Genomic DNA, 13,382 nt, shown 5'->3' with positions numbered 1-13,382 from the left:
CATTTATACTGCTCCAATTACTTCCATCATGTGCCAAGCCCAGGAATATCCCATCTACAGCCTGGCAGATTTTGGAAATTATGTCCTATTAATTATCAAAAATAATATGAAACACAATGCATCTGTCTCAGTTGGAGGGTAAAGTGCCATTTAATTAATGATCTATCAAATCAAATTCTCATTTTGGGATGCTTACCAGAATACCACTCAACAGCAGATCAAAATCCATCAAGTTTCATGACTAGTACTGCATGCACCAATATTGACATGGAAATACAATGGAATAGAATGGAACTATAAATTATTGCTCCTGTGTAAACTAGCTTTTAGGTCACCATTACATTAATGCATTCACTCCAATACAATGGGAATTTCTGATTAAAAGTAAAATCAAAACATAAATTAGTGACGGATTTCAGACACAAGAAATTGAACTTGAAGATTCCATCAAGATTTGAACACAAAATATGATAGACTCCATGCAAATTGGGAGGGATTACTAATTCATCTTTTATTGGATAAAGTAAATCACTGCATCTGGTGCTCCCTTTGTGGCTTTCTCTACATTGGAGAGACTGGTCACAGATTGGGAGATTGCTCAGTCCCTCCACTCCATTCACGACAACAGCAATCTCCCAGTAGCCAACCATTTCAATTCTGAGTCTCACTCTCCCGCCAGATGGTATTAACATTGACTTTACTGCTTTCCATTAAACCTGCTCACTCATTCTTCCCCTCCCCCTTGTTTCCAGTTCTTCCACCATCCACTCCTACCCTCACTGCTCCTTTCTCCGCCTATCATCTGCTGCCTTTGGACCCCTCCCCCCCCCCCCACCCCCCACCTTATCTTTGGACACTGCTGGCATTTTCTCATACTTTGGTGAAGGGCTCAAGCCCAAAATGTCAGTTATGTATCTTTACCATTGCCACATAAAGGGTACTGTGTAACCTGCTGAGCCTCTCCAGCATTTTGTGTTTTTACCTTTATTGGATAAAAATGAGCACAAAAGCTACATATTAATGAAAATAACTCTAGAATTTCTCAGTTAAATATGCTATTAAATCTTGATCCCATACACAAAAGGAGTGAGTTTAGATAATACAATTTGCATCCAGATTCCCTGCTGAAAATTTGCCTTGGAAAAAAATCTTATTAGTGCCTGTGATAACCATCTGGAATTGTGATCCAAAGGCAATCTGCAGTGCCAGACGACCACAGGAAGTATTCACAAGTGTCTCACCCAACATTGTTTTCAATTGAGCAGCATTAAAATGAAGAGGCTATGAAATTGGCTCTGCCTCTGCTGTGGACTGGCACCAACGACTTCCCTGCTCTTTAATTTTGTCCTTTAACCTTTTGCAGTCTGCATTAAGATTGTTATGTTTTTAAGGTGGGTTGAGCCTCCTAAAAAGCATACAGAATTATTAAAATAATTTTAAATCATGGTTATATAAATTTCACCTGCATGCAATTTTCCTCCATCTTTGCAATCATACTCCTACGTCCATATAAATCTGCTTGAGGCTATACTAATAAAATGACGGAAGAAAGTGACTCTAAAGAGCATACTACCAACTGGCTCACATTCTCGTACCAACGACCAAAAATAGAAAATGGAGTCATTTGTTCAATAATTATCGGAACAGATTTAAATGCACGTAGATAGTATTTTATAGCTTTTTTTTTGCAGTAAATAATGCAATTCAACACATTTCCAAGTAGACTGCAAGCTTAACTTGAAATCAATGGTCCAATAATATGACATATTCAGTCAAACTACAGGGAGATCAAGCCTAATTTTAATAGGGAATCAGAGGGTAGCAATTAGTTTGCAACGTTCATATCTCACACGTGTTGGTTGGCTGGCTTGAATCTTGGCAGAAAGCCCAAATTGTCACAATCCCCTCTTAAATTTTCCTGCATCAGAAATGAAATTTTGGGTGGGGGTTGTGTGTGTGTGTGTGGGGGGGTGGGGGGGGGGGGGGTTGGGGGAGGGAAAGAGAGAGACAGCTACATTGACTTTGATATGGATCAGCAAGACGGCCAGACCATTCACATTATAAACCAGAGCGAGACTTGGTCATGACTTCACAGTAAAAAAAATTCTTTCAAGCAAAACCACTGTAAAGACTAAAATATTAAAATGGATTTTACATATTTTGTGTCCTTTGACCTTTCAAGATTTAGGTTCCAGAATCCTGAGGCCAGCTCATCAACTTCCTAGAGCTTGAAATACTGTAACAATAATCATTTTAAGGAAAACACAGCATTCAAAATATGTTGCACTTAAGTTATACCCAACAATGGCATGAGAGTGTTTTATAGCACTTCTCAAAAGTGATCTGATTTTAATTTTGGTAGTTTATGTAGCCTGTTATACAAATAACTAGTTAATCTGTTAGAAGAACAAGGGCAGTATAGGAAGTTGCCTCCACCTGGAAATTGCCTTCCAAGCTAAACACCATCCTGACTTGTAAACATATCAATGTTCCTTCCGGAACATGCTGGAACTTCGTCCCTAACAATAGTGTGAGTAGGTCGACACCCCTGCCGCCTGGCCCTCCTGTCCATCCTGCTTGCCAATGTCTGTTCCCTGGCGAACAAAATGGACAACATCTGACTTCAGAGGTCTGTGCAGTGTGAGTGCTTTAGTCTTCACTGAAATGTGGACACCGCCATTCAGCTGGATGGGCTCACTTTATTTCAGGCTGACAGAGATGCTGCTCTGTGTGGTAAAGGCCGTGGCGGTGGCCTGTGCGTTTACATCAACACGGAATGGTGCAAGGATTCTGCATGAGTCTCAATGCTGGTGGAATTTGTAACTGTCAAATGTAAACCATTTTATCTGCTGCAGAAATTCATGGTCCTCATAGTATACATCCCCCCACCCCTGGGCGCTAAAAGGAGGCAATCTGCAGTTTGCATACAGATCCAACTGCTCTACGGACAGTGCCATTGCCACTGCCTCCATCTAGCCCTCACCCACCTGGAAAATAAGGACTGGTGTTCAAATGGTGTTTAATTACTTCATTTTGGCATTCAACACAATCATACCTCAGTACCTGATAAGGAAGTTGAGCCTGTCGGATCTAGATACCTCCCTCTGCAATTGGATTCTCGACTTCCTGTCAGGCAGACTCAGGCAGTCTGGATCAGTAACCATCACACTAAGCACGGGCTGCGTGTCTAGTCCACTGCTGTTCACTCTAATGACCCACAACTAGGCAGCTAAACACAGTTCAAACCACATCATCAAATTCGCTGGCAACACAACCGTGATGGGCCTTATTATTAAGAATGATGAGTCAGCATACAGAGATGAGATGAAGTCGCTAACAGACTGGTGCAGAGCCAACAACCCATACCTGAACATTAATAAAACAAAAGAGATGGCTGTTGACTTCAGGAGGGCCCGAGGGGACCACGCTTCACTGACCATTGATGGCTCAACCATTGAAGTTGTCAAGAGTATCAAGTATCCTTGAATGTAGTGATTTTAGAAAGAAGCTGGTCAAATTGGTGCAAGGACAGCATGACATCAATTATGAATGGAATATATGGATTGGTTTGATTTAATTTTAATCTGGTGTTAACAATTTAATCTTACCTCACAGAAGTTACATAGATCAAAAGTAGAAATATCAGAGATGTGTTTCAGATGTGGAACTGAGACAGGAACTTTTCTACCTGCTATGTGGCAGTGCGTGAAGGTGAGGCCATTTTGGCAAGATATCACAGAAAAATTAACCAGGATAACAGGAGTGGCCTTCACAAGTGACCCAGAGCTATATTTATTAGGTAACTTCATGGAAATAAGCAACGTTGAATAAATATCAAATCTCATTTATAAAATTAGCACTGGGAGTAGCAAGAAAATGTATTACGTACACTTGGAAGTCCAACTCCTCTCTACTTGTAGCAAGATGGACTGCGGAAATGAACAGCTGTATATCTATGGAAAAAGTCACATACAACTTAAAGAATAAATATGACACTTTTGTAAAGATCTGGCAGCCATACCTGGACCATATAGGGGCCCAAATACAGTAATAAAAGGACTATAAATGTTACTACCAGTATTATACATATCTTGATGTGATTTCCCCAATTGTATTCTGTATATTTAAAAGATATGTATGACCACCGCCAGTGGGCTGATATCGCCTCAAACCGTGCATCTTGGCGCCTCACAGTTCGGTGGGCAGCAACCTCCTTTGAAGAAGACCGCAGAGCCCACCTCACTGACAAAAGACAAAGGAGGAAAAACCCAACACCCAACCCCAACCAACCAATTTTCCCTTGCAACCGCTGCAACCGTGTCTGCCTGTCCTGCATCGGACTTGTCAGCCACAAACGAGCCTGCAGCTGACATGGACATTACCCCTCCATTAATCTTCATCCGCGAAGCCAAGCCAAAGAAGCTCAGACAGTGTGCAGATCTGTATGCATGGAAAGGGGGAGAAGGACTGTTTTGTTTTTGTTGTTTGTAAGAAAAAGTTTAATACATTTTAATATTGAGGATATTATGTATATTTTTAAAAAACATATTTTTAAAAGATATCAAATATCAAGAGTGCAGAATCTCACCCGGTCCCTTAACACCAGCTCCATAGCCAACAAAGCCCAGCAGCGCCTCGACTTCCTGCGAAGGCTGAGGAAAGTTCATCTCCCACCCTCCATCCTCACTACATTCTACAGAGGATGTATTGAGAGCATCCTGTGCAATTGCATCACCGCCTAGTTTGGAAGCTGTACCACACCGGACAGCAAGACCCTGCAGATGATTGTGAAGTCAGCAGAAAAGATCATAGGGGACTCTCTTCCTACCAATGATGGACATCTACAAAACACAATGCAGATGAAAGGTAATAAACATTGTGAAGGACTCCACACACCCCTCACGTCAACTATTTTCCATTCTGCCATCTGATAGGAGGTACCATAGCACTCAGGCCCTTGCGTCCAGATTGGGCAACAAATTTTTTCCCCAAGCCATCAGGCCGCTGAATTTCTAGTACAGATGTTGATAATGTACCATGGACTTTTACTGTACACGTCTCAATATTTTAATGTGTTTAACTTCTATTCTAACTTTATGTAAATATACTCTGTGGTCCTGGAGAAACACTATCTCATCTTTACCGAGTGAGTATGGTACGAACAATAAATAAAGGTGACTGAACTGAGGTGATTTCTCAAAGTGGAGTTCTGGCATTCAGGAATAAGATCAGGAGAAACTTGCTCAGCCCATGGTAGTGAATTCTCAACTCAAGAATTGTAGAAACAAAGCCACTTCTTATATTCAAAACAGAGATCGATATATTTAAATATTGTGGGAACAAAGGGAAATAGTTTAGCTTACGAAAATGGCACTGATGTAAAGGATCAATCATGACTACCAAATGACCCATCAAGAATGACCCATTCTTGCTTCATTTCTGATGTGATTCAAAGGGGGCTGATTTTGCAATGATTGACAAGTTTGCAGGAAGGAAATGTTTACAGGATGGAATGCTGGACTCTGAAAGATATCCGTAATGAAATCACAAGGGTATGAAGTTGTTGAAGAATTGAAAAGAACATGTGTGTGCATTTGTAGCATTGTAGCTTTAAGGTAGACACATTTGAAATGTTCATGATTTAAATCAGACCTACCTATGTAATCTGGTGTTAACAATTAATTGTCTATCTTTTCAAATAACAAGCCAAATTTTATTAGAAAATTGTCACTTTTTATTCATGCTCTTTGCTATAACTTTACTTTAAATAAGACAAGAACTATATACTGAAAAAATACAAAACAAAAGCCACATGTGTTATTTAAAGTAACATTGTGTGGCAACTCATAAATACTGTTTAGCAGAGTGGCTAGAAATAACAGCAAAACTATGTACAAATTTCAAACAAGTTTTTAAACAATGCACTTGACAAACAAAATTTCTACATCTGGATGTAGGACATAGACCAATAAATGATTTAGATTTACAATTTTTAAGTTCAGCTAATGTCAACCAATTTGGTTCAAAACCTTTATAAAGATCATAATCAGAACAGATTTGCAACAGTGTTTGATAAAAATTAATATCTAGTTTCTCAGGTGAAAAAAATAAGTTGGAAAGGGATTTGGACACAGTATTCCCCAGTAAGTTGTCTCTCACAGATATTCAGCTCATCATTTATACCAACCTAGTGGCAAAATCCAATATAGGGTCCAATTTTTATATCTGGAGTTAAGTGCTGAGTCCCAGGTTCTTGATTTCTTCATCAGTTCCAGTGTAACACTTCTCAAATGAGAGGAGTAATTGAGAATTGAATAGCAAAAAGATAATGTGCTATGCTGAACCTTAATCCATTACATTCCTATACCATAGTACATTTTATTTAAATAAATACAAGCTAAATAACTGCTGATATAATAAACTCTACAAAGGAAAAGCTACCCAACAGGTAGTCACAGGAAATTGTGCAAACAAGGGGTTAAAACTAAAAAGTGGGATCAGGACGAGAAACTAAACATTAATTTTACTTCATATTTGTCATAGCATTTTACTTTGTGTATCTGCCAATTCCATACTTCACACATAGAAAAGGGAACATTTCTAACACAAGAACCTGAAGAACCTGGTTTTGTGACTTAAACATTTCACCATTGAGATCGCTTCACAACATGGAATGTTTCTTAGATACAGCCCAGTATTCAACACTTTACTGTATTTTTAACAGCTTAACAGTCTTCAACACCTGAAACTTTGTTTTCTTTAATTCTGAAATGTCATACAAAACGCTGATACTTTTGAAAACAATGGTTTATGCAATTTTTGACTGAACATCCACTAAAACAAGTGATGTCAGAAATCACAGCAATGCTGGTTCTTTAATATTCACACCTGTCCAGGTCTTCCCTGGATCAGAATGCACTTCTGTTTAAAGAAAGTGGAATGTCATGAGGAAAGGTTAATGTACAAAAAAAAAGGAAAGGCAAGAGTGATCCTTACCCTAAGCTCCTCTGCTTGTTCAGCCACAAATTCATTAAAATCCTCTGCGGATATACATTCCAAATTACCTGAGTTTAGACTTCAACTGAAGTACCTGATGCTAGGCCATTGGGTGGGCACTGTGCAACTGCTGTGGCCATTTTTTTTTTCTTTTTTTGCATTGTATATGTTACAAGAATTTATAAACTTAAAGAACCTGGATTGTTTGTAAACATAATATTTTTTTTTCTCCATTGGACATAACGCAACACAACATCTAATTTTCTAGCTTTTAGACAGGCATTTTTCTTTAATATATAGAGCTTATTCTTACTGTAGGAGATGGAACGGAATACAGGACAACAGTACTAATCCATCCAAATGTACCATGTGATGCATTGTCTGCACTGAAACCACTTACTAGATATGAAAGCATGTGTTTTGCAAGCATCACTGCTTTTCACAAACATTCCCAAAAAGAGGAATTCTATCCCTGCCAAGAATAGTGTAAGATATGCTAAAATTCTAAGGACTTTTGTTCGGAATGCAGGTGATACTCCATGCAGACAATCTGATATATAGGCTACCCCTACACAAAGGCAGAGGCCTGCTCCACCTTGGGGAGAGGGGGCAGGGGTCTAGATTATCATAAAGCTCTGAGCAGAGGGAAGTTCTTCAGTTTGAGGCTCAAGGAGTTGCTGCTGCTGTTGACGTGACTGGTGCATCAAAGCCTCCGAATCCATTGTGCTGGTGTCATCTGACAAAGGTGAGAACGAGACCTGAGATGAAAACTGCTCAGCAATCACAGTGCTGGATGCTATGCTGGGACTGAAGCCAGAGACTGACGAGCTCTTCAGCATCAGATCAGAGGTGGAAAACAGAGGTCGGCTGACAATACTCACAGGGAAGAAGGCAGTCCCTTTTGGGATGAAGTTCACTTTGTTTCTGTCAGGACAGGAAAACAAAGGGACGGAGCTAGGAGGACGAGATCTAGAAGAGACCAAAATTATTAATTAATGAAAAAAATTTTCTTTTTGGTGTCTCAAAATCTACTTTACTGCAGTTTATAATTTTCAAGGGGAGATTCAGCACTGAGAGTGAAACAATAGCTCAGCAAAACATCATCTCCATTGTGGTTTCAAAGCATTTGATCTTCCAGGGTTTGCTCAGTTCAAGTTTATAATCTAACTGTACATATACAACCAGACAAAATTCTCCAGACCACAGTACACTCACATATTACACAGTACATAACAGTCACATGTATACAATAAAATAATATAAAATAAATAAATATTTCGATGATTTACTCAGTTACAGGATACTGTCCAATCTCACAGCCTGTGGTAATAAGTTATTTCCCCAGCCTGGCAGTCCGGATTTTGATGCTCCTGTCCCTTCTTCCTGACAGCAGTATTGCAAATATACTTTATGACGGATTGTAGGGATCCTCAATAATTCTTTGAGGCCTATTTAAGCAACACTCATGGGACATAAATGTCATCAATAGATCCGTGATCTTCTCGGCTGTTTTGGCAGAATTAAACACAACACTGATAGAACAAATCCAATTGAAGGGGGAAGGAAATTTGCGAGAATACATCATGTGAACAAAAGTTATTCAAGAACACAGCTTCAGCAGCTATTCAAGATTTTATAAAATTTAAATCAAGATGTTTATTTTGGCTTTGAATGGAAATAATTTCTAAGGTTGAAAACATCTTGGTCATTTAAATGCAGTAAAAATAATTCAGAGCTTCAAAATAATGATGAACACCTTCAGCTTTGCTCTTTGTAATCCACTGTGGGAATTGCAAAAGAATAGTAAGATTTGCACTTCAAAGTTCTGGCGGTCTTGTAAATTCAAGAGTCTTTCCTATTTATTATCCACAGATGTAATTTACAAAACGAAAATTGTACATCTTTAAATTGTAGCAACAAGTCGAGTTAACATGACATCTGTTTGATGAAACATCAGTAATCTCCCTGACACCAGTGAAGAGCAAAGTAGCAAGAGCTTTCTCTGAAGCGTGGAAGACATCAGATTTGGCTCCAGACAGCCATTGCCTGGGCACTGGTGGCGGCGATCACCCCGGCTGGCCTCTGTCATCACCATTTGCACTGGCATAATAACTGGAATAGGGTTACAAAAGTTCCCTTCCTGAGAGGAAAAAGTGGATTTGTGCCCCAGGAATCCTTTCCACCTCCCTGGGGCTGTGCTCGAGTGCTGTGATATTCTGCAGGCTCTAATCCAATGGATTGCAATGTTAACAGCAGGGTAACAGTAAGAGCATGCAGACTAAATACAGCTGAAGTTCTGGGCTTCCACTGAGCCAGCCTGAAACCTACAAGTACCGCTAGACATCAGCCATCAGATGACTGGCTCCAATTCACGGAGATGGCCATCACTTCCACATCTGAAAGGATAGTATCCACACAGTGTGCAAAACTAGTCTAGGCTCCTCTAAGCTCCATAACAGTGAACAGTGGATCGCTAGCAACACAAGCGTGCACCACATAAATTCATAAGTCTTCCTCTACACTCAGCTCTATCAGGGATCTCAAACTAGATCAGCTGCCACTTGGAATATTCTTGGCCTGGTTACTGATGAACTGTGGTGGCAGTCTTCACCCATTATTCAGATGACCTGTACTGACTTCATTCACTGTGGTGAGATCGAGCGATCGTATGCTTTAATTGACACTGCATATTTAGTCATTCTTCTCCACTCAGCCATGTTATATTTCTTAGGGACATGGTAGGGACACAAGACTTTGGTGTAATGAGCGGGAAGAGGTGGATATTTGCATCATTGACAGTTTGTAAGAAGGACATGGTTGAAGGCGTTAGGAAGCTGATTATGTACGAGGATACCACAATTTTTGATGGATTCAACCTCATCGCCACTCCTCGTCTCAACACCTGCCCCAATAATGATCAGAAGTGAAACGTGAACGCTTGTAGACACTGTGGTTGTAGACAAAACACAGAAATGCTGGAGGAACTCAGCAGGTCTCCCAGCATCCATAAGAGAGGGAAGATATATTACTGACATTTTGGGCCTGAGCCTTTCTTCAAGATGTGTGGAAGGGCTCAGGCCTGAAACATTGGTAATATATCTTTAATTCTTATGGATACTACAAGACTGGCTGAGTTCCTCCAGCATTTCTGTGTTTTGCAAATAGTGGTCAAGGCCATCAATAAAAGAGAGAGGAAGGATATGGAGGCAGGATAGATCCCTCCAGCTACAACCTCCAATTCAGTGCCATCTTCTCCTGCAGAAGAGGGAGACTGTCAGTAATTGGCATGAGTGTTCAGGTGGTGTAGCTATCCTAGGTGAAGAGCGTGTACCAGTTAAATGATGTTGGTATGAGGCTTGCAGCCATGCTTGGTACATTGGGACATACTGGTATATTGAATATTACGTACATGTTATTGGGCAACTTTTGGGTGCACTGTGAATTTATCAGTGAGGACAATGTTATTTTTCAGCATTCATACCGAGACTCACCACTCAGCTTCTTGCAATAATTCATCCAAATTCTTAGTTCTTGTTTTCAGGCTTTGACCTCCACATCTAACTGCTTCAGTGCCCTTTGAGCTTCACTTCCAGACCTTTTGGACTCTTGTGGGCGTTTGACACTTCTCATATGGTACTCCCCACTTGGGCTGCCATTAACCATGCATCACCTATCCCTGAGTTAGCTGTACCCTTGCATTTCATTGACATGACATTACATCTACAGGTGAGACCATTTTATTTTAACCAATCAACATGCTTCTGGAGAATTGAATGGTTTTGATAGGCCAGTAATCCCATTTAACAGCTGCATTTTAATAACTTTAAATAACCAAATACTGAACTATAGTTCTCAAATTCATTTGTTCAAACAATGACAGAGAGAAAGAGCCTGCCTCCTTTCTGTTCATATTCTTAAAGAAAGCTGAAATAGAATCAGATCTGAAAGAAATCTCATAAGAACTGCTTTGAAAGGGGCGTGGCATGATGGTGTAGGTAAAAGACGTGGGTGGACATCTCTCCCGACAGATTAAAGAAAAGCCCATTTTGAAATACCCTTCTAATGGTATAAAAATTTCAAGAAAGTATTATAAGAGCCAGAAATAATTATGAAGAAAACCAGAGCTCAAACGATGAAGAAACCGATTTTAAAACAATCGGTAAGATTGGAAGAAGTGAGGCCTACTTCAGAGCTGGATTTGGGGGATTTGAGTAATGGTCATCCTCACGCCCAGCAACGACAACTGGCAACTCAAGAGTGATGCCGGCACTAGGGAGCTCCGGGAAAGATGGTGCCAATGTCAAGCGATGCTCTTCCATTGAAACTGAAGAAGTAGTGTGCACGCGCACCATACCGAGCATTTTTCTTCCCACAGTGGTGGAGGCTGAAGAACTGGGGGCAGGATCTGCAAAAGTGGTTGGAGCTGAAAGCTCAGAGGAACAACTGGAATTTAGTGAGGAAGAAGAAGTTTGCAGCTCATGGTCGGCCAACAGCTAAACGTAAAGATTATTTTGAACAACAATTTCAAGCAGTGTCTCAACAGATTTCTTTGGGTTTTAAATCTGTGAATAACAAGCTTTCTAATGTTATGAAAGAAATTGCAACTGTTAAAGCTGATGTAGTAAAATGTGCTAAAGTAGTAGATAAAGTACAAGAGAAGGTTAAGAAGATGGAGGATTATGTTTGTGATATAGATCAAAGTCAACAGAAGTTGAATACTTTTGATGATTCTTTCACTGGATGGAGAATAGAGAAAAATGATTTATTGAAGAAAATTGATTCTTTGGAGAATCAGAGCCGGAGGAATAATGTGAAGATAGTGAGACTTTACGGAAGATTTTGAAGGCTCTGAACCAGTAAATTTTTTTCAAAAATGGATTCCAGAGATTTTAGGATCAGATTTGTTTCCAGGCGGGTTGGAATTGGATAGGGCCCACAGAGTGATTAGAAGGAAACCACTGCCTGGTCAACCACCTTGGCCTGTTTTGGTGAGGTGTTTACACTATCAAGTCAGAGAACTGATATTAAGAATGGCGGTTCAAGGAGGAGTCATGTGATGGAGTAGTGGCCAGTTGGAGAATACCAGCCCTCTCCAGAAAAGAAGGAAAAAAGTAAAGAAAAATCAAAGCCACAGACACACAAACCACAACAAATAAAAAAATTGGCACCAAAGAAAGAAAAGCCAAAAACAACGGGAAGAAAAGAAGAAGGAAAGACGCCAGAAGAGAAAGGTGAAGGCCTTACCTGTACAAAGAACCAGGGACCCGCCATGGAAAGAGGAGCCCACCCCCTGAGGTCAGTGGAAACCCCGCAGGGTTGCGACCCACCGAACGCAGGACTACAAAGATAGCTCACGGAGCCAAACAGAGGTGCACAACCGCGCATGCGTGAGGAATCGCACATGCGTGATGCGCACGACAAAGACAACACCGATGGGAGGGGGGACCAGCCGACAGCAGGGCTCCCAGTGGAAAGATATAGAAAATAACGGGAACGGGAGGGAGGAGAATGAAAAAAGGAAATCAGAGACACAGCAGATGACCAGCCCAGAGGAAGAGGACCAACATCAAGACACCATAAAAAAAAACCCCAGCAAACTGAGATAAACAACTCAACAAGAAAGTCAGAAGAGACACAGATACAAGGAAGAGAGGTAGAAGACACGGGTCCTGGAGCGGAGAAGAGGAGTGAGAACATCAAGCTCTGCACAGAGAAATAGAAGATAAGGGGTATGGACTGTACATAGATAGAAAAATTTTTGAAGAATATATTGAAGCAGTAAAAGAATGGCAGACACGAGAATTTAATGAAATAAAATGAATAAAAGGTACAGAAGAAAAAGTGAGTAGATTAGAGATGGTCATGACAGAAATAGGGAAAAGAGTAGACAAGGTGGAAGAATGAGAAACAGCCGTAGAAATGGAAGTGGACGACTTAAAAAGGAAATTGGAAGAATCTGATAAAAAAGTTAAAGAAACACAGGAGTTGTTAGCTCAGAAGATGGATATAATGGAAAACTATAATAGGAGAAACAATATAAAGATAGTGGACCTTAAGGAAGATGAAGAAGGCAAAGATATGAAAGAATTTATAAAAGAATGGATCCCCAGGGTCCTAGGAATGCCAGAAATACAGGAAGGAATGGAAATAGAAAGGGCACACAGAACATTAGCCCCAAAACCACAGCCACAACAAAAACCAAGATCCATTCTAGTCAAATTCCTGAGATATACGACAAGAGAAAATATATTGGAGAAGGCAATGAAAAAAAATGAGAGAAGACAAAAAGCAACTGGAATACAAAGGTCAATTTTTTTTTCTACCCAGACATAAGTTTTGAGCTCTTTAATGCAGCAAAATCGAAGAAAGCCTATAAATTTATGTTA

General features: G+C 40.1%; 2 protein-coding genes across 6 annotated transcripts in view; one reads left to right on the top strand and one right to left on the bottom strand.

Annotated features, from left to right (window-relative positions):
* Nucleotides 1–13,382, top strand: part of ica1 (islet cell autoantigen 1) — a 165,736-nt gene that overhangs the window by 145,231 nt on the left and 7,123 nt on the right. The window lies entirely within an intron of this gene.
* LOC138751440 (glucocorticoid-induced transcript 1 protein-like) overlaps nucleotides 5,732–13,382 on the bottom strand; it is a 296,823-nt gene continuing 289,172 nt past the window's right edge. For all 5 annotated transcript variants that reach the window (XM_069913710.1, XM_069913712.1, XM_069913709.1 and 2 more), the window contains one exon: nucleotides 5,732–7,965. In XM_069913710.1, coding sequence (XP_069769811.1) covers nucleotides 7,614–7,965 — 352 coding nt within the window. In that variant the 3' untranslated portion in view covers nucleotides 5,732–7,613. The remainder of the gene's footprint in view (nucleotides 7,966–13,382) is intronic.

The sequence above is a fragment of the Narcine bancroftii genome, chromosome 1, assembly GCF_036971445.1.
Source record: "Narcine bancroftii isolate sNarBan1 chromosome 1, sNarBan1.hap1, whole genome shotgun sequence".
NCBI classification, from domain to species: Eukaryota; Metazoa; Chordata; class Chondrichthyes; order Torpediniformes; family Narcinidae; genus Narcine; species Narcine bancroftii.
Note: the sequence above shows the minus strand (reverse complement) of the source record. Positions and strands in the feature narration are given on the sequence as shown.